Source organism: Garra rufa, chromosome 19 (assembly GCF_049309525.1).
Source record: "Garra rufa chromosome 19, GarRuf1.0, whole genome shotgun sequence".
Classification (NCBI taxonomy): Eukaryota; Metazoa; Chordata; class Actinopteri; order Cypriniformes; family Cyprinidae; genus Garra; species Garra rufa.
The window spans coordinates 40,962,083-40,984,939 of record NC_133379.1 but is presented as its reverse complement, the minus strand read 5'-3'; the positions used below and the strand labels follow the sequence as shown (position 1 = coordinate 40,984,939).

The window sequence follows — 22,857 nt, the reverse complement described above, 5'->3', positions numbered from 1 at the left end:
TCTTTAGCGATGAGCTCCAACTCTTTCAGGTTGGAGGGTCTTCTTGAAGTCAGAATTTGCCAGGGGTATGAATAATTTCTTGCTTGACTGTATGTATACTATTTAAAAGCGTTCAGAAGACGAAAGGTCATACAACTTAAGAACAACAGCCAGGGAAAATTACTGAGAGTGTGTGTGTGTGTGTGTATGAACTATTCCTTTCAATTACGACAGATAATCAAACCTATCGCTCAGATGGTAACCTGAATCATGAATGCACTTACAATGGAAAATGTTAACCAATTAACAAAAGAATGATGATATAATTACTTACCAATCCAAACCAATCTCCAATCATGACTAGATAAAAAAAAATAAACCTGGTTTAACATCTACTCAAGGATACCAGGAAAAATTGTGACGTAACTATCCACACTCACAAGAAAGTTGCCCGTAATAACTCCAAATAACACACATTTAACTGAATAATTCATTTAAGTGGCTATTTTTGTTTACAGTTGTAATCGTATTACTGTGAACATATTTCAAATTCATTTATACAATGTATAATGTTTTTGTAATTGAACTGAAACCACACTTTAAATGACATACAGGACTTGGTTGATCATATTTTTTTTCAATGTACATCAGGATGCAAAAACATTTTTATGAACATCATTCAAATACTTTTTAACTTGGCTAAGTTGCATTTTATGGTTCCAGAAGTAAGAAATAAACACCATCTTAATAGGACAAAAAACAGTTCTGTGAAGCTAATGCCCTTCCTCACTGACCTGACTGAACATTTGTTCATTGTTTGTTTGTTCTTTCTCAAGTAACAGTTCTCCATGCTCAGACATCGCTAACTCATACAGAAACATAACTGATTTGTGAAAAAAATAATACATTATCACTGGATCTATGTGGCCTGGTTTATCATTCAGTTGTTGTCTTTGAATCAGTAACATAGTTTTGATATTCCAGTGGTCCCCTGTCAGGGATGATTGGTTCATAAGACATCATGTGATTTAAACATAAGCAGAGATTCTGCTTCAGTTATCTTCCTCACTGGCTCATTTTAGATTCGCTGTACTTGATTTGTGAGCTCAGGGTTTCTGAGCGAGTAGTGTGCTGAGTTTGATCTTGCCGTCCATAGACGCGGTGAGGCAGGTGCCGCAGTCCATCGCTGAGCACCAATCAACCGTCACGACGGGTGCTTTATGACCGCCGAGAGACAAGACGCTTTCCAGACCGGCGTCCGCCTTATTCAACTAGACGAGAGGAGAGCAGATATGAGGTTATATAACATTAAAAATAAAACCATGAACAAACATTTTGTCTTCAGCTAAAATAAACATTAACTCAAACTAGATTAAAAAAAAAGTTTGTCGGCTTGAAAAAACTGGATCAGAAAGTTTTAAAAAAGTTTTTTAAATTGTTAAAAGTTTTAAAGAGTTTAAGAAGTTTAGAAAGATTAAAAAAAAAATTCCAAGTTTTAAGTTTGAGGGTTTTCAGTCTGAAATAGTTTGAAGTTTAAAGTTGTTTTAAAAGCTCAATGTTTGATAGATATAGACTGATAGCATGTTTCTAGCATGATTAACATGTTGTTACCATGTTTCTAGTATGAATAGCATGTTACTAACATGTTAACATGATTAGCATGTTGCTAGCATGTTTCTAGCATGATTAACAAGTTGATAACATGATTAACAAGTTGCTAGCATTTTACCAGCATGTTGTTAGCATGTTTCTAGCATGATTAGCATGATACCAGCATGTTGTTAGCATGTTACCAGCATGTTGTTAACATGATTCTAGCATGATTACCAAGTTACTAGCATGCCGTTAACATGATTAGTAAGTTGCTAGCATGATTCTTACTTGATTACCAAGTTGTTAGCATGTTTCTAGCATGATTAGCATGTTGCTACCATGTTTCTAACATGATTACCAAGTTGCTAGCATGCCGTTAACATGATTAGCATGCTAGCATGTTTCTAGCATGATTAGCATGTTGCTAGCATGTTTCTAGCATGATTACCAAGTTGCTAACATGCCGTTAACATGATTAGCATGTTGCTAGCATGATTATAACATGATTACCAAGTTGCTAGCATCCCGTTAACATGATTAGCATGTTTTGCTAGCATGTTTCTAGCATGATTACCAAGTTGCTAAAATGCCGTTAACATGATTAGCATGTTTTGCTAGCATGATTATAACATGATTACCAAGTTGCTAGCATCCCGTTAACATGATTAGCATGTTTTGCTAGCATGTTTCTAGCATGATTAGAGTGTTTGCTAGCATGATTATAGTATGATTACCAAGTTACAAGCATGCCGTTAACATGATTAGCATGTTTCTAGCATGATTAGAATGTTGTTAGCATAATTCTAGCATGATTAGCATGCTGCTAACCTGTTTCTAGCATGATTAGCATGTTGCTAGCATGATTATAGCATGATTACCAAGTTACTAGCATCCCGTTAACATGATTAGCATGTTGCTAGCATGTTTCTAGAATGATTACCAAGTTGCTAGCATGCCGTTAACATGATTAGCATGCTAGCATGTTTCTAGCATTATTAGCATGTTGTTAACATGATTCTGGCATGATTACCAAGTTGCTAGCATCCTGTTAACATGATTAGCATGTTGCTAGCATGTTTCTAGCATGAGTACCAAGTTGCTAACATGCCGTTAACATGATTAACATGTTGCTAGCATGTTTCTAGCATGATTAGCATGTTGCTAGCATGATTATAGCATGATTACCAAGTTACTAGCATGCCATTAACATGATTAGCATGTTTCTAGCATTATTATAATGTTGTTAGCAAGATTCTAGCATGATTAGCATGTTGCTAGCATGATTATAGCATGATTACCAAGTTACTAGCATGCCGTTAACATGATTAGCATGTTTCTAGCATGATTATAATGTTGTTAGCAAGATTCTAGCATGATTAGCATGTTGCTAGCATGATTATAGCATGATTACCAAGTTACTAGCATGCCGTTAACATGATTAGCATGTTTCTAGCATGATTAGAATGTTGTTAGCAAGATTCTAGCATGATTAGCATGTTGCTAGCATGATTCTAGCATGATTAGCATGTTTCTAGCATGATTAGAATGTTGTTAGCAAGATTCTAGCATGATTAGCATGTTGCTAGCATGATTCTAGCATGATTAGCATGTTGCTAGCATGATTATAGCATGATTACCAAGTTACTAGCATGCCGTTAACATGATTAGCATGTTTCTAGCATGATTAGAATGTTGTTAGCAAGATTCTAGCATGATTAGCATGTTGCTAGCATGATTATAGCATGATTACCAAGTTACTAGCATGCCGTTAACATGATTAGCATGTTTCTAGCATGATTAGAATGTTGTTAGCAAGATTCTAGCATGATTAGAATGTTGTTAGCAAGATTCTAGCATGATTAGCATGTTGCTAGCATGATTCTAGCATGATTACCAAGTTGCTAGCATGCAATACATTTTTATTTTAGCTAGTTAAAAAATACTTTACTAAGTACTAAAATAACTACAACTGAACTGGTGGAAAAAAAAATATTGTAAGGAAGCTAAATAGACAAAAATGGAAAAAAGCCAACAAATTTACTAAAACTTTAATATTAGAATAAAATCAGCACGAAAAAACACTAATTCACTATTCTATAAAAGTAGATCAATGATACTAAAAAGACAGAAACAAAACACTGGTGACAAAACTCATCTATCAGGTGTAAGTGGTTGATAATAGTGTTTTTACCCGGTAGATAACTCCTCCGCTGCTGGAGCAGGTGAGAACATGTTGGCCCTCAGAGTCAAAAGCGAAGAGTCGACCGCGTGGAACCTGAACCTGTTTATAGCCGCTGTAACCCGACAGCACAAACGGCCCCACGGCATCCTGGGACAGCGAGTACTCCGACTGTTTCACGCCACAGCGGTGGATATTCCACTGAACAAACTGACAACAAACAACAAGATGTTTAGCCATTAATCCACTCTTAAGTTCACTTCCAGAACAAAAATTTACATTCATGTTTTTCTTTCTTCAGTCATAAAGAAACTGTTTTTTGAGCATAACATTTCAGGATTTCTCTCCATATAGCAGAGAGATATGTATAATATATATATATAAATATATATTCTATGGTGCCCATGAGTTTGAACTTCTAAAATGCATTATTATTAAATTAACTAAAACTTCTTTCAAACTACCAAAACGTTTGGGGTTGATGAGATTTTTAATGTTTTTGTAAGCCGTCTCTTCTGCTCACCAAGGCTGCATTTACAGTAAAAACAGTAATATTTTGAAATATTATTACAATTTAAAGTAATTGACTTCAATTTGAATCAATGTTACTTTTCATATAATTGAGATACTATTATAACTTTTGGTAATATTTAGAATTAGATTCAATTGTATTTTCTCTTTTACTATAAGAGTTTTTTTTTTTTCAGATTTTTGCATGAATGTTAAAGAAGTAGTTCACTTTCAGAACAAAAATGTACAGATAATTTACTCACCCTCTTGTCATCCAAGATGTTCATGTCTTTCGTTCTTCACTCGTAAAGAAATTATGTTTTGAGGACAGCATTTCAGGATTTCTCTCCATATAGTGGACTTCTATGGTGCTTGTGAGTTTGAACTTCCAAAATGCAGTTTAAATGCAGCTTCAATGGAAGAAGAGCCGTATCTAGTAAAACAATCGGTTATTTTCCAAAATTTTTTTTACAATTTATATATTTATTAACCTTAAATGCTTGTCTTATCATGAACAGGAATACACAGAGTTCACGCAGAGCTAGACAAGATGAGCATTTGAGGTTAAAAAGTATATAAATTGTAATATCTTTTTATAAAAATAACCAATCCTTTCGCTAGATAGAGCTCTTTGAAGTTGCATTTAAACTGCATTTTAGAAGTTCAAACTCAGAGGCACCATAGAAGTCCACTATATGGAGAGAAATCCTGAAATGTTGTTCTCAAAACACATAATTTCTTTACGACTGAAGAAAGAAAGACATGAACATCTTGCATGACAAGGGGGTGAGTACATTATCTGTACATTTTTGTTCTGAAAGTGAACTTCTCCTTTAACTCTAGAAATTCCTACAAAAATCCCCAAAACTCCAGTCACCTTCCCGTCTTCTCCGATGCTGAAGACGGTGTTCTCATCGTAGCTGAACTCCACGCTGTACACCTCACCATCATGAGCCTTCCAGCTCAACGCGCTCTCATAGCGCTGCATGTCTGCAGAGAAACGCAGAAGAAACAAACATTTTCAACATGCAAACTAGAAAAAAAAGTTTGTCAAGACAAACTTCAGGTTGACTTGAGAAAGCCTAGCATGAAAGTTTAAAGCAGCTGTAAAAGCTTAAATTTTTGAACTGTATTTAGATAGATTAGATGATTTGCATGTTGCTAGCATGTCATTAGCAAGTTTCTAACATGATTAGCAAGTTGCTAGCATGTTTAGCAAGTTATTAGCATGTTATTAGGATGTTTCTAACATGACTATCAAGATGCTAGCATGTCATTAGCATGTTTTTAACGTGATTAGCAAGTTGCTAGCATTATAAGCAAGTTGCTAACACATTTCTAACATGTTTCTATCATGATTAGTAAGTTGCTAGCATGTTCCCAACAAGATTAGCAAGTTGCTAGCATTTTTCTAACATGTTTTTAGCATGATTAGCATGTTTCTAACATGTTTTTAACATGATTAGCAAGTTGCTAAGATGTTTTCAGTTGTTTTAGCACGATTAGCAAGTTACTAGCATGTCACTAGCATGTTGTTAACATGATTAACAAGTTACTAGCATGCTTTTTTAACATGAATAGCATGTCACTAGCATGATTAACATGTTACTAACATGTTTCTAGCATGACACTAGCATGTTGTTAACTAGCATGACTAGCAAGTTACTAACATGCATCTGGCATGTCACTAGCATGTTGTTAGCATGACTAGAATGTCAGTAACATGTTAACATGATTAGCGAGTTATTAGCATTTTGCTAACATGATTAACCAGTTGCTAGCATGTTGTTAGCAAGTTGATAACATGATTAACTAGTTACTAGCATGTTTCTAGCATGACTAGCATGTTGCTAGCATAATTAACATGTTTCTAGCATGACACTAGCATGATGTTAAAATGATTAGCATGTTGCAAACATGATACTAGCATGATTAGCAAGTTACTCACATGCTTCTATCATGTCACTAGCATGTTGCTAGCATGACTAGAATGTCGCTAACATGTTAACATGATTAGCAAGCTATTAGCATTTTGTTAACATGATTAGCAAGTTGTTAGCATGTTTGTAGCATGATTAGCAAGTTACTAGCATGTTTCTAGCATGATTAGCACGTTACAAGCACAATTTAAACGTCATTCTTAGGAAAACCGTAAGTCCGATCAGTTAGAAAACAACTCCAGGAGGAGCAGTCAGAAATTTTAGTCGCAAAATAATAATAATAATAATAAGTTTAAATAGCATTTCAGTAAGCTGGCTTTCTCAAGCCAACTTAATAAATGCGAGTAAATCTTCTGACCAAACAGTCGTATCATCCCGTCTGCGGCTCCAGTCACCAGTAGGTTTCCGTTGTGGTTAAACGCCGTGCAGTTAATGGCGACGGGGCCCGGCTCCAGCGCAAACTGCAGCTGAACGCAAGAAAAACATCATTAAAGTGAGTTTTCAGTCGTTGCTTTTCTGTATAGCTGACGTTTGTGTCTCAAGTACCTGCTGTTTGACGGTTTTGGTGTCCCACAGAAGCAGCTGTCCAGATACAGGAGTCGAAACGCGTGCGTCGCCCTCCGTCACGGCACCGGAATTAGCAGCTTGAGCCGCGGCGGAGCAAACGAATGATGTTCCGCTCGGACTGCAGGCCAGCGACAGGATCCTGAACACAAACAGAAAGCTCAGAATGGAATAGGAATCTACTGCCATGTACTTTTAAAAAAATAGATACTGTATGCAAGAAAAATCCTGATGCATTATGGGCAATCTGTGAGGACTCACCGTGGATGGATGTCATCTATTGACATCTCGTATAGGTTCTTCTTGGCATCTGTGTCATAAAGTTTTACTGTGCCAACGCCACTGCCAAGCAACAGCTATAGGAGTAAAATTATATAAATCAATAAAACCATGCAAATACTAGTATTTATTATTGAGTTTTTGAATATGAAATCACATTACTGTTCAGAAAAGAAAAAAACAAGAAAAAAAACAAGGATGCATTAAATTGTTCAAAAGTCACAGTAAAGACATTTGTAATGTTACAAATGATTTCTATTTTAAATAAATGCTTGTTTTAAATTTCTATTCATCTGTGAAAATAAAATGTAACTCGGTTTCCACAGACATTTTGGCTATTTTCAACATTGATAATATTTTTTTTTTCTTGAGCAGAAAATCAGCATATTAGAATGCTTTTTAAAGGATCATGTGAAACTAGAGACTAGAGTAATGCTGCTGAAAATTCAGCTTTGTCACAGGAATAAATTAAATTTTACAATATTCAAATCAACGTTTTTAGGAATAAAAAGATATATAAATCAATGTGAATGATATATAATCAAATCCTACAGTGAAAACCTTCCCAATATAGAGAGGAATAAAACTGTTAAGTTTGGTGTATGCAAGTGCTGCTGAAGTTAAAAAACAAGCTCTAGTCTTTTAAATCTATGCATTTTCACCATGTTTTTAGATATAAAATGTTGTATAAATTAGTGTGAATGATATATGAACAAACCCTTCAGTAAAAATCTTCATATTATAGAGAGAAATACAACTGTTAAGTTTGGTGTATGCAAGTGCTGCTGAAGTGGAGAAACAAACTCTTGTCCTTTAAATCTATGTATTTTTACCATGTTTTTAGATATAAAATGTTGTATAAATTAGTGTAAATGATATATGAACAAACCCTTCAGTGAAAACCTTTATAATACAGATAGGAATAAAACTGCCAAGTTTGGTGTATGCAAGTGCTGCTGAAGTTAAGAAAAAAACTCAAAAACCTTAAATTTATGCATTTTTACCATGTTTTTTAGATATAAAATTTTATATAAATTAGTGTGAATGATATATGAACAAACCCTTCAGTAGAAACCTTCAGAATACAGAGAGGAATAAAACTGTTAAGTTTGGTGTATGCAAGTGCTGCTGAAGTGGAGAAACAAACTCTTGTTCTTTAAATCTATGTATTTTTACCATGTTTTTTTAGATATAAAATGTTGTATAAATCAGTGTGAATGATATATGAACAAACCCTTCAGTGAAAACCTTTAGAATACAGATAGGAACAAAACTGCCAAATTTGGTGTATGTAAGTGATGCTGAAGTTAAGAAAAAACTCACAACCCTTAAATCTATGCATTTGTACCATGTTTTTTAGATATAAAATGCTGTATAGATCAGTGTGAATGATATATGAGCAAACCCTTCAGTGAAAACCTTTAGAATACAGATAGGAACAAAACTGCCAAATTTGGTGTATGTAAGTGCTGCTGAAGTTAAGAAAAAACTCACAACCCTTAAATCTATGCATTTGTACCATGTTTTTTTTAGATATAAAATGTTGTATAAATCAGTGTGAATGATATATGAACAAACCCTTCAGTGAAAACCTTTAGAATACAGATAGGAACAAAACTGCCAAATTTGGTGTATGTAAGTGCTGCTGAAGTTAAGAAAAAACTCACAACCCTTAAATCTATGCATTTGTACCATGTTTTTTAGATATAAAATGTTGTATAAATCAGTGTGAATGATATATGAGCAAACCCTTCAGTGAAAACCTTTAGAATACAGATAGGAATAAAACTGCCAAATTTGGTGTAAGTGCTGATGAAGTTAAGAAAAAAATCACAAACCTTAAATCTATGCATTTTTACCTTGTTTTTTAAAAATAAAATGTTATAAATTAGTGTGAATGATATATGAACAAACCCTTCAGTAAAAACCTTCACATTATAGAGAGGAATAAAACTGTTAAGTTTGGTGTGTATAAGTGCTGCTAAAGTGGAGATAAACCCCTTTAAAGATATGGACTAGAATTGAAATTTACATACTGAAATAGATAAAGTGCAATAAAGTAAGTTATATATGTGTATTTTTGGATGTTTTCTTTCCACTAGTCTGAAAGAAAAGACAACTTCTTTTTCAGACTAATTGTTATACAATTAAATCTCAAAATTGAGCGGTGCATGAAAACACTGTGGTATTAAATCAAGTGTCTTGCCTTAAACCTGGACGTTTTTAGAATTAGCAGTTCATTGCCTCACAAAATAAGTCAAATAGAGTCCAGTATCTATTTTTGCTTCAGTAATGATTGATCACAGGAATAAATGAAATTTTACAATATATTCAAATCAAGATTATTACAGTATAACTAAAACTTGTTTAAAAAAAGTTACTTAAATAAGAGTTAAAACTCAAAATTAAAGAATACAAAAATAAAAAACAGATATTTTCAAGAAATAATAATCAAAATTACTAAATATGAACAAAAATTTATGTTAGAGTGAAAAAATCAAAAAAATCAAATCAATTTCAAAATATTAACAAAAATTATAATACTATCTCAATTATACTAAAAGTAACATTAATTCATATGGAAATAAACTATTTTAAATTGTAATAATATTTCACAATATTACTGTTTTTACTGTATGAATTGATGACTTGATGATCAGAAGAGATGCCTTACAAATTTATTTTTTTTAAATTTCATTGACCCCAAACTTTTATGGTAGTTCGGTAGAAGTTTTAGTTTGGTAGTTTTTAATAGAAACATTTACAGCTTAAATATGCAAACATGTTAAAATGCACCCCTGACAAATGTCGTGATTTACCAGTCTGTCGGGTTTGGTCGCCCATTCCAGAGAGAGCAGTGGGGACTTAGACATGATAGTGGCTTTGGTTTGCATGATGGGATTGAAGGCCCAAACCTTCACCACCCCGTCCACATCCAAACTGGCCACTTTCCTGCCTGAGCAGTCCACCCTAAAAACACAAACACACATCCAGTCACACCAATAAAAGTGATAAACTACAATGACAGAAACCCGGAGCGCACTTACAAACAGCAATTCTACAGCCGTAAGAACAGTAATTAAGAAAGACAAAATTATGATTTTTTTTGCTGCATGAACAGCTAATGCTGACTGTGCACACCTGCAGTGCATGATGGATGAGTGATGCTCTCCGTACTCCTCCTGACTCAGTTTAATAAAGGGCTGCTCCACTGCAGCTCCGCCCACTTCACAGACTCGCATCTGATTGGTGGAGTCTGTTTGATCTGGAAGAGCCTCAGTTTGAGCATCTGAATCTGAATCGTTTTTCTTGTCCGAACTCTGTGAAGATCAGAAACAAAATCATGTTCAGTTAATGCATTAATTATGGCAGTTGCTACCATTATATTGCATCAATGTTTATGTAAAACCTGTATATTGTTTAAGGCAAGACAGTACATTTTAACTGATAAACTAATAGATATAACCATACCTTCCTCAGCTGATTAATCACAGTACATTAAGACTATTTTGCATTACTGAAATGTTATGTTTAAATATGCAAATGAGATATTATCGAATTAAATATGCACCAATTTGCTAAATTTTAATATATTATTAAATTAAGTCAATTATTGCTAAAAGACATAAAAATTTCATTCCATTGTAAAGCATGTTATTTCCAGAAAATGAATCTGAAAATTGGATAAAGTCAGGTTCAAAATTCTTGCTTGATTTTGTTAACATATTAGGGTTGAAGGTTTTTTATAAAGGGGATTTTAAATATATCTTTTTATCACTCCATATATCTGAAAATACTGTCAACAGACAAAAACAAAAAATGTTTCGACATGTTTTTAGGAATAAAATGCTGTGGAAAAAAAAAATCATATCATCATATATGAACAAACCCTTCAGTAAAAACCTTCAGAACATAGATAGGAATAAAACTGTTAAGTTTGGTGTATGCAAGTGCTGCTGAATTTGAGAAACAAACTCTAGTCTTTTAAATCTATGCATTTTCACCACATTTTAAGATATAAAATGATGTATAACTCATTGTGAATGATATATAAACAAACCCTTCAGTAAAAACCTTCAGAATATAGAGATGAATAAAACTGCCAAGTTTGGTGTATGTAAGTGCTGCTAAAGTGAAGAAAAAACTCACAACCCTTAAATTTATGCATTTTTACCATGTTTTTTTAGATATAAAATGTTGTATAAATTAGTGTGAATGATATATGAACAAACCCTTCAGTAAAAACCTTCAGAATATAGAGATGAATAAAACTGCCAAGTTTGGTGTATGTAAGTGCTGCTAAAGTGAAGAAAAAACTCACAACCCTTAAATTTATGCATTTTTACCATGTTTTTTAGATATAAAATGTTGTATAAATTAGTGTGAATGATATATGAACAAACCCTTCAGTAAAAACCTTCAGAATATAGAGATGAATAAAACTGCTAAGTTTGGTATGTATAAGTGCTGTTAAAGTGGAGATAAAACCCTTCAAAGATAAGGACTGGAATTGAAATTTACATACTCAAATAGAAAAAGTGCAATAAAATAGGTACTTATATGTGTATTTTGAATGTTTTCCTTCCACTAGTCACAATTTATTTTTCAGACTAATTGTTATGAAATTAAAATTTCAAAATTGAGTGGTGCATGAAAAAACTGTGGTTTTGAATCAAGTGACACTTGATTCAAAACCACAGTTTTTTCATGCCTTAAACCTGGACGTTTTTAAGATTAGCAGTTCACAGCCTATATGTCAATTAGAGTCCAGTATCTATTTTTGCTTCAGATCAAAGTTTTGGTTGCTGGTTTGGGTTATAGACCAGAACGTTTGAAATCCCTATGGAGAAAATTAACAGCAAATGTACTTTCCAAACCAAAAGCACCGAATGAGTTTGTGACTACTGCTGCGCCAGTGTCATGTGAGGAGCAAAATGCAGAAAAGCAGTAAATGTGTTGGAAAAGAGAGTGAGAGAGACAGAGAGGCCTTTGTTCGCTCTGCTAGATATTTTCTCAGACCTGCGGTGGGTGTTTGGAGAGCAGCTCTTTTCTCTCTTTCTCGTGGTCCTTGTGTCGCCTCTGTCGGGGATGACCTGTGGCCAAATCCACCGTCGCCGTGGAAACAGCAGGCATCTTTAAGTCTTTTGTGGCCATCAGGTCTTTTGCTTTCGCTGACTGAAACAAATCGCAAACAGAAAAACCTTGAGATAAGCAGAAAGACACAGAAAAAAGTTTTCCTCAAGGAATTGCTAGGGGTCTGTGGTAATGTTACAAAAAATACAAAAAATAAATAAATATATATTTTTTAAAACAAAATAAATAAATTTTCGTTAAAAAAAAAAAAGATTAAAATAAATACAATTAAATCAAAATTAGATTAAAATAAATACTCTGTTTCTAAATAATATTCTACACATCTTTATAATAATATTTTTTATTTAAAGTTTTAGAAGTTTAACAAACACAAATGCAATTGCAAATGCAAATACAAATGCATAAAAAAAGAAAAAAAATACATATTTACACCCAGACACAGACACAGTCCAAAAAAACAACAAAAAAACTGGACAGCCTCATTTAACAAATATATGCAACAGAATTATTAAAAAATATATATAAACATAAATGACAATATTCACATTTGTTTTATAAATACAATAGTACAGAAATATATATTTAAGGTTTACAGAATACAAAAATTTAATTTACAAGAATCTCTTCTACACATCTTTGTAATATAAATTTAAGTCACACAGTATAAATTGGGTCTATTTACATTTTTATATATGCCTTTTAAATTAATGTACCTGTGCTGTGGCGATGGGGTCCTTCCGGCCCAGTGAGGCCTGTGTGGGCGAGGATTGTGGCCCTGGGGCCGTTTTCCCAGGGGCCCGTCGGGTCTGAGGGAGGAAGGAGAAGAAGTTTCGGGATGGCGTGGTCATGTTGACGTTCCTCTGGCTGGACACGAGATCTCTGAGAGAAAACAGACAACACATCGCTCACGTTTCTGAAAACGCACACAAGCACACAGCATACACACACTACCTGATCTCCAGCTCACTTCCCTTCCTCTGTTTATCCTGTTTTCCTGGTTTCAACGCCTTCATTCTCCAGTAAATTTGACAAAGAGTTTTTTCGTCAAGAACCGTTGCCATTTGATTGTATAAAATGTGATTTAATCTTCATAAAGAACTTGCAGAAATGACCTTTACACCTCATTTGTATATTATTTGTGCAAATACATATTGTGTGTTTGAAATGTATGCTGGAATTAAGTTTTGTTTTTATTTTTTCACTTGATTTTTCCCAAATCAAATACACTGATCTTGAGATGATCCGAAGTGATGTGCATAAAAGATCACTGACACAAACACGTCAAATCAAGACTATAGTGAGAAAGTGACATTTCAAGTGAATGTTTATTCACTAATCAAACTCTTTCAGTCTCATTATAATACGTTAAAGTATCTGTCTGATGTGAAATGGTTAAAAATGGATCACTGCGGTCCTACAGTCTCCTCACAGCTCAGTGTCGCCCAGTCGGTCCATGTGCTGGACGTACGGCGGCAGTTTGTGATGGACCATGTCCTCGTTTTTCTTTCTTGATTCTCCTTGAAGAGCAAATAACTGGAACAGACAGAGATATTAGATATTACAGACCAATGCATCTTTCTAAAAGTACCTCCCTCTTTCCATTTTGACATGCATCACTGCACATGTTTGCAAACTAATGCATGAGCTGAATTATATATTTTATTCTAGTGCATATTTTATGCATTTTTTTAATGCGGTACTACCTTGAAATATTATTGCCTTTTTGTTATGTTATTATTTTATCATTATTATTTCAGCATGTATTTATGGGTCAAAGACGTTAAGAAGTCCACATCAAAAGAAATTTTAAAAAGTGATTTTATGTCCATAGAAAGCACATTAAATGTAAGAAATGTAAGTAAAGTATCTACTTTTAAGGTTTCAAATAAGTTTTTGGAGAATAAAATGTCAAAATTAGTTTGAAATAATGTTACATTCATGTGTCATTCAGTGTAACACAATATTTATGTACAAATCCAAACAACATGCTTATTCTGACTTATACATTATAAAAATATATTTAAAAAAATAAGGGAGCATATGAAATTTTATTGTGTTTTAAATTAGTAAAACAATTCTTACTGACAAATAAGCAAAACCTAGAACAGTGGCCAATTTAAAAAACTAATTAGTATTTGGGACGAAAGTAATTCTTCTTTTAATATGTCATAAATATATTTTTGACAAGATTGTTACACTGAATGACATTTTAGTGGGTGTCTTCTGTAAATTAGGGAAAATGTATGATATTTATGTTTTGCTCAGAAAAACAAAAACAAAAACGCAATTAAGAAAACTTTTTATTTTTTATTTTTTGGAAAAACAACATTTTAAAGCAGTATTACACTGATTGTTTTTATGCTTAAACATTTTTTCCAAGTTTGACCCTTATATAAGTAGTGTTTTATGATTATTTAACATTTTTATTGTATTATTATTATTTATCATTTATATTGATTATATATTTCTATATTAATGAATATTATATTAATTCAGATATAAACATGTTGAATTATTGATCCTTATAAGTGTATTATCAGCCTAAAATATTAAGTACTATACTGAAATACTACCACTTTTTGATTTATTGTTGTTTATATTAGGCACATATTTATATATTAATAAATAGCATGTTTATTGTTATTTGAAGAATTCATATTCATATTATTATAATTTATATTAAGTATTTATTTCTATGTTACTGAATTAATGATATTTTTAATTATTGATCTGTGTAAATTCATTAAAAGAATAACATTAGTATATCTTGACATTTTAAATAAAACTGTTGTATTACATGATCATTTATATTTTGCTTTCATTTTATTATTATTTAATTTTAATATTATCTTAGAAAAAAGTTAGTACTCTTACTAATTATGTAACTATTTTTTAACATTTAGCATAAATAATTATATTAAAATTCATCATTGTTTTTAGAATTATTATTCATTATTATTATCATCATGATGACTATTATTCTTCATATTATTATTTGATATATTTATATCACAGAATATTATATGCATTCATATATTAATGATACTTTCAATTATCGCCCAGTATAAATTCATTATCAGCATTGAGCTGAATGATATTTTCTACATTTCATTCTAGTGCAAATGTTTACAATGCAGTTGCATATCGCTCATGTCAAATCAAAACTTACTAACTAAATGCATAAAAAGTAAAGGTCTCACCTGCTGTCTGAGCTGTTCGTTGTCCTCCTGAACAGTCGCTATTCTCTGTACTTCACTGTCGAAGCTCAAGAGCACAGGCTGGGGTGTTGCTGTTAAGGAGCTCAACGAATGCACATTTAAATCATCATCTGATCATTTCTATGCAACAGTGTCACATTAATGTTATTTGAACAGCTGAGCATCTCATAACAGACAGTCATAAGTCATTTGGATATGCATGCACTGGAAGAGCACGCTCAGGAAGTTGTGCAGAGACACCAGGAAGGTGTCGGCCCATTGCCGGGAGAAATACGGTGAGAAGGTGGGATTCTGTTCTGGCGCTGGGATGAAGGGCAGAGCGAACCAATCACGCCACTCCACCTGAGCCTGAAGCTCCAGCGCCTGCTTCTGGAAAAACTCCTGCGTCTTTTCCGCATTCTTAGTCTGAGAAACGGCAGAGAACATATATATATATATGTGACCCTGGACCACAAAACCAGTCTTAAGTCGCTGGGGTATGTTTGTAGCAATAGCCAAAAATACATTGCATGGGTCAAAATTTTTGATTTTTCTTTTATGCCAAAAATCATTAAGAAATTAAGTAAAGTTCATGTTCCATGAAGATTTTTTTGTAAAATTCCTACTGTAAACATATCAAAATGTAATTTTTGGTTTGTAGTATGCATTGTTAAGAACCTAATTTGGACAACTTTAAAGGTGATTTTCTCAGTCTTTTTGATTTTTTTGCATCCTCAGATTTCTGATTTCAAATAGATGTATCTCGGCCAAATATTGTCCTATCCTAACAAACCATACATCAATAGAAAGCTTATTTATTGAGCTTTCATATGATGTATAAATCTCAGTTTTGTCAAATTTAACCTTATGACTGGTTTCGTGGTCCAGGGTCACATATATATTTAAGATAAGGTATATTTTAGCTAAATATATTTACATACATAATATATACTATGTATTACATTTTTCCCAAATGTATACCTTTTGGGAACGTACTTTGGAATCCTTGGTATGTATGAAATGTTTGGTATGAAATGAACAATTTTTAATATTAAACAGTATGTAAAAGTATTACATACTTATCCTGCGTCTGATATAACACTATGGAGTTTAATTCCAAATAAATACATTATGATCCACAAATAAATGTAAAGCGATTGACAAAAACCAAGCATATTCACAAAATAAATAAAATGAGATCCACAAACATGAATTATATTCACAAGTAAAAAAATTTGAATTGCAAATAAAAAACATACTCACAAATATTCTACAAACACAACTTTGCACGGCATTTATATGTGAATCGCGTACTGTGCATTTGTAGATCGCTGCGCGTATTTGTCGATTTTGAAACATTTCAAGCGTCAAGACTCAAACTAATCCACAAATGGATAGACTCCACCCACCTTCTACTTAAGCCAATCAGATACCGGCCACGTGGGGCTGACCAATCGGTGCACGTTCTCGCTCCAGCCAATCACGTTGTTACGGTGACCGTAAGGTCACTTATGTTTGTCGTGGCCACGACATTTAAACTCGTGAGAACATGATATTATGTCGTGGCCACAAGATATTAATTCGTGGGAACCTCATATGTTACATATGTTATATATTATATGTATAATGTATTATATTTTATTAGTCATATTCGTTATTTTACCCTTCATTTCAATCTCTTTACTTAATGTTTTGAATGTAGGTTCTTTGCAGTTCAAAGGTTGAATTTAATATATATTGCATTTTATTTAGTCTAATTAATAGACAAATATAGTGTTTCAGTGAAGAGTGAATTATTCACGTAGTTTCGTTTGGAAATCATTTATCGTCACACAGTAAAATAGGCCTACTTGACATTCCTTCTATTAACTGGTCGTCTTTTTTCCGTATTTGTATTATTATTATTGTCATCATTATTATAATTATTAGCCTATTATTATGTATATATTTTTATATTTTTGTTTATATTCGTTTCCCCCTTAATTTTGATCTCTTAACGTTCTACATGGAAATGATACTGTAAATGCTTGACATATGCTATATGACTGAGTTTTACTGGAATGTAGTTTAAAGGTTGAATTGAACATATATTTTATTTTGTTTCGTCTAATAAATAGACTAGATTATATAATACTATACTGTTTCACTGAGGAATGAATCATTGACGTATAGTTTCATTTGTAAATGAAAACATGCTCATTTATGGTCACACACGGGCATAAATACAATCATAAAGTCATATAGCATATGTCAAGCATTTTACAGTATCATTTCCATATGTCATGTAGATAAATTGTCTTTCAAGGAATATTGCTATTTTCAAGGGTTTTCCGGACCTTAAATTTCAAAAAGTCAAATTAAATTACTTCAAGCACTTGTACAAACCCTTAATATGTCATCTTTGATTAGTATAAAGTCATTATCAGCATGAAATTAAAAGTAGTACTATGAAATAATATAGATTATTATGCTGTTTTTAAATTTTCTTTCATTTATTTTATATTAGATGTACTACATATTTGATTAATAAAGAGCTTTTATTACTATTTAGAAGTATATAAAGTAGTTTAGCAGTTTAATTATTAGCGAATATTATATTCATTAATATATTAATGATATTTGCAATTGTAGATCAGTATAAATTCATTATCAGCATAAATTAAATTCAGTACTACCGTGAAACAATATAATTTTATAATTATTATTATTTAATTTATTTGTTTATATTAGGTATAACTGGTACATTATATTCATAAATATATTGAATTTTTAATAAAAAAAATCATTATAAATATAAATTAGATTTACAACTACACTGAAATAATATAGCTTTTTATTGTTATTGATTTTTTTTAATATATTAGACATATTTAGTTCATTACATACATTATATTCATTCACATATCAATTATACTTGTAATTACTGATTAGGTTAAATGCAGTACTACATTGAAAAAAATACAGCTTTTTTTGCATAACATGAACAAAATTAGAAGCAAAATTATGAAAAACAGTATTAATTTACCAAAACAGGCTTAATTTTCTTTAATGCAAACTCTATTTTCTTGTTTTATTCTTCAGATTTGTGGACGAAACATGAGCTGGACATGTTCTTGAGTACCTGAATGCTGTGAATGACGTAGAAGCGGTACAGACTGGTCCTCAGTTTGTTGACGGTGGGTCTGTAGACATCTTCCAGTCTGGAGAAGAGCCTGCGGTCCAGATACGCCCAATACTCCTTCAGACCCACCAGATCATAACTCTGAATCAGCTGCTGAAGCTGATCGATGATCTTATCAACCTGCAATCAAACACAAATCAACAAAACCCTGAGATCTGACTTAAAGGGTTAGTTCACTTCCAGAACAAAAATGTACAGATAATTTGTCATCCAAGATGCTCATGTATTTATTAGGGCCGGGACTTTAACGCGTTAATTTAGATTAATTAATTACACAAAAATAACGCGTTAAAACTTTTTAACGCATTTTAATCGCACTTAGTTTTGCACCGCGGAACGTTTCTCACTGGATGAGATTCCGCGGACCGATTATACTGGAGCACCAACTAGCGTTCAGACAAACTGCGTCCGTCCTAAATAGTATTGTATGTCCCAAATCGTAGTATGTTTAAAAAAAGTATGGTCTACTACTTAACGACCAATGCACACTCTTAACGGCTAATATTGCCCGCAACACACTGCGCCGTGAACGAGGATTCGATTAGAACTACAAACACACATACAAAGTGTTAAAAAAACTACAAACATGGAGGATATACGCGACCAACGGACAGGTAGAGAAAGGGGTTTGAGTGATAAATAATCAGTGTGTAACCTGATAAAAAAATATTTTTTTAAATGTTATCCGCGTTATATTCCATGTGCAGAAACATTTATAATGATAGGTTTGGTCATTAACGTTTAAATGCATAATTAAGCAAACACAAGAGCAGAGTTCTAGGCATGAAAGACTCGTTAAAGAACGTGCCTCTTGCTACACTTAATGGCAATATTGCACTGGTCTGTTGGACTTGGTTGAACAAAAATAAACAATATTTTGTTGCTTAAGCTTATGTATTCAGTCATTATTCAATGGTATACTAAAAATCCATGTAAAAATCTTAATTCTCACTGTTCTCAGGTCAAATATTTATATGCGATTAAAATGCGATTAATTTCGATTAATTAATTACAAAGCCTCTAATTAATTAGATTAAATTTTTTAATCGAGTCCCGGCCCTAGTATTTATTTCTTAAGTCGTGAAGAAATTATGGTTTTTGAAGAAAACATTTCAGGATTTTACTCCATATAGTGGACTTCTATGGTGCCCACGAGTTTGAGCATCCAAAGTGCAGTTTAAATGCAGCTTCAAATGGCTCTAAATGATCCCAGCTGAGGAAGAAGAGTCTTATCTAGCAAAACGATTGATCATCTCTATAAAAAAAAAAAAAAAAAATTTACAATTTATACACTTTTTAACCACAAATGCTCATCTTGTCTAGCTCTGTGATGCGAAGAAAAGTTTTGGGCAGAGCTAGACAAGATGAGCATTTGTGGTTAAAAAGTGTATAAATTGTCAATTTGTTTAGAAAATAACCAATCATTTCATTAGATAAGCCCCTTCTTCCTTGACTGGGATCGTTTAGAGTCCTTTGAAGCTGCACTTAAACTGCATTTTGGAAGTTCAAACTTGCGGACACCATTGAAGTCCACTATATGGAGAGAAATCCTAAAATGTTTTCCTCAAAAAACAACATTTCTTTATGAGCGAAAAAAGAAAGACATGAACATCTTGGATGACAAGAGGGTGAGTAAATTATCTGTACATTTTTGTTTAGGAAGTGAACTAATCCTTTAACAAATCAGCGTTACATTGCATAACATCTTGAGAAGACAAAAGCTGAAACAAATCATTAAGACATTTTTAATTAAAATACATTGAGTCTATAATCCATAATAACGCTTCCTCCGTTGAAAAAGTTCATCTCCTTTTGTCTTTTTAAGATGTTAACTGATGGACTGGAGTGGTGTGGATTATTGTGATGTTTTTATCAGCTGTTTGGACTCTAATTCTGACGGCACCCATTCACTGCATGCAAATTAACTTGTATAATGTTCATTACAAGACTTCTGCAGATCGGACCAAATGAAAACATCATAATAATCCACACCACTCCAGTCCAACAGTTAACATCTTGAGAAGACAAAAGCTGAAACAAATCCATCATTAAGACATTTTTAATTAAAATACATTGAGTCTATAATTCATAATAACGCTTCCTCCAGTGAAAAAGTTCATCTCCTTTTGTCTTTTCAAGATGTAAACTGATGGACTGGAGTGGTGTGGATTATTGTGATGTTTTTATCAGCTGTTTGGACTCTAATTCTGACGGCACCCATTCACTGCATGCAAATTAATTTGTATAATGTTTATTTCAAGGCTTCTGCAGATCGGACCAGATGAAAACATCACAATAATCCACACCACTCCAGTCCATCAGTTAACATTTCGAGAAGACAAAAGGAGATGAACTTGTTTACTAGAGGAAGCGTTATTATGAATTATAGACTAAATGTATTTTAGTTAAAAATGTCTTAATGATGAATTTGGTTTTGGCTTTGTCTTTTCAAAATGTTAACTGATGGACTGGAGTGGTGTGGATTATTGTGATGTTTTTATCAGCTGTTTGGACTCTCATTCTGACGGCACCCATTCACTGCATGCAAATTAAAGGAAAGGAGGAAAGGAGGAAAGGAGGTGAAGTGAGGCCAAGTATGGTGACCCATACTAGGAATTTGTGCTCTGCATTTAACCCATCCAAGTGCACACACACAGTAGTGAACACACACACACCGTGAACACACACCCGGAGCAGTGGGCAGCCATTGCTGCGGCGCCCGGGGAGCAGTTGGGGGAACGGTGCCTTGCTCAAGGGACTCACCTCAGTCGTGGCATTGAGGGTGGAGAGAGTGCTGTACATTCACAATCTCCACCTACAATCCCTGCCGGACCTGGGACTCGAACCTGCAACCTTTGGGTTACAGGTCCGACTCCCTAACCATTAGGCCACGGCTGCCCTTAACTTGTATAATGTTCATTACAAGACTTCTGCAGATCGGACCAGATGAAAACATCATAATAATCCACACCACTCCAGTCCATCAGTTAACATCTTGAGAAGACAAAAGCTGAAACAAATCCATCATTAAGACATTTTTAATTAAAATACATTGAATTTATAATCCATAATAACGCTTCCTCCAGTGAAAAAGTTCATCTCCTTTTGTCTTTTCAAGATGTAAACTGATGGACTGGAGTGGTGTGGATTATTGTGATGTTTTTATCAGCTGTTTGGACTCTCATTCTGACGGCACCCATTCACTGCATGCAAATTAACTTGTATAATGTTTATTTCAAGGCTTCTGCAGATGAAAACATCACAATAATCCACACCACTCCAGTCCATCAGTTAACATTTTGAGAAGACAAAAGGAGATGAACTTGTTTACTAGAGGAAGCGTTATTATGAATTATAGACTAAATGTATTTTAGTTAAAAATGTCTTAATGATGAATTTGGTTTTGATTTTCAAAATGTTAACTGATGGACTGGAGTGGTGTGGATTATTGTGATGTTTTTGTCAGCTGTTTGGACTCTCATTCTGACGGCACCCATTCACTTAAAGCATAGATCTCCACACATAAACTCACTCTGAAGCCTTTCTCTTTGTCTGCTTTGATCTCTGAGTCCAGATGTTTTATTGTACTGGTGAAACCGCGATAGATCAGATACTCTCGAACCAGATCATCTGTCCTCTCCACCGCTGAGGCCATTTTCACATCGTATTCTGATGCACACAGACAAACACAGTGCACATAATGCATACAGATAGAGACATCACTCATCACATGCATAATAAACGAGTTCATGTGAAAGCCGAACTGTTATATTCTCACTCAAATGCATGATTTGAGACTATGAGTTCGTGCTTGAGACGATGTTTTTAGCACATCTTTAGATATGGCACAGTCGTGTATAAATAAATGCAAAAAAATGCTTCGATTGGAAATAGATGAAGGGTTTACCTTGTTGACAAATGCGTTTGCGCTTCTTCCTGTTTTCAGCTTCTGCTCGTCATGTGATCGTGAGCTTCACGTGACGGACACGCGTTGACGTCAGCGGACAGGTGTTCACACCTGCCGCCAGAGGGCGCGCGCACGCTGCCATCACATGCGGTGCGTACAATAACAAGTAACTCTAAAGCTAATAAACTCATAAAATTAAAAAAAATCTCATGCTTTCTGTTTCCAGTTGTCCTCATTGATTATTCCCAGTAGAACTGATTTGAATACTATATTAAAATCCTCCTACATAAACACTTCATAGACACTGTTTTAACTCTGGATAACTGCATGCATGCATTAGAGATAAAAAAATTTTTTTTAAAAATCCTAAAGACTATAAGATCTCTCTGTGGTATCTTAATGGTTTCCTCCTGGACAGCAATGAGCTCCATTAC

At 33.4% G+C, this 22,857-nt stretch overlaps 1 protein-coding gene across 1 annotated transcript; it reads right to left on the bottom strand.

Annotated features, from left to right (window-relative positions):
• Positions 1-455: 455 nt before the first annotated feature.
• On the bottom strand, positions 456-22,479 carry wdr91 (WD repeat domain 91). The gene is made up of 16 exons (XM_073824473.1): positions 22,424-22,479; positions 22,049-22,185; positions 18,457-18,636; positions 15,555-15,761; positions 15,339-15,422; positions 13,568-13,671; positions 12,852-13,017; positions 12,064-12,219; positions 10,186-10,364; positions 9,864-10,014; positions 7,027-7,121; positions 6,748-6,907; positions 6,560-6,668; positions 5,139-5,251; positions 3,764-3,961; positions 456-1,250 (listed from the first exon to the last, which is right to left on the bottom strand). The coding sequence occupies exons 2-16, from the start codon at positions 22,169-22,171 to the stop codon at positions 1,086-1,088; spliced, it is 2,190 nt and encodes a 729-aa protein (XP_073680574.1). The 5' UTR covers positions 22,172-22,185; positions 22,424-22,479; the 3' UTR covers positions 456-1,085.
• Between the last annotated feature and the right edge of the window lie 378 nt (positions 22,480-22,857).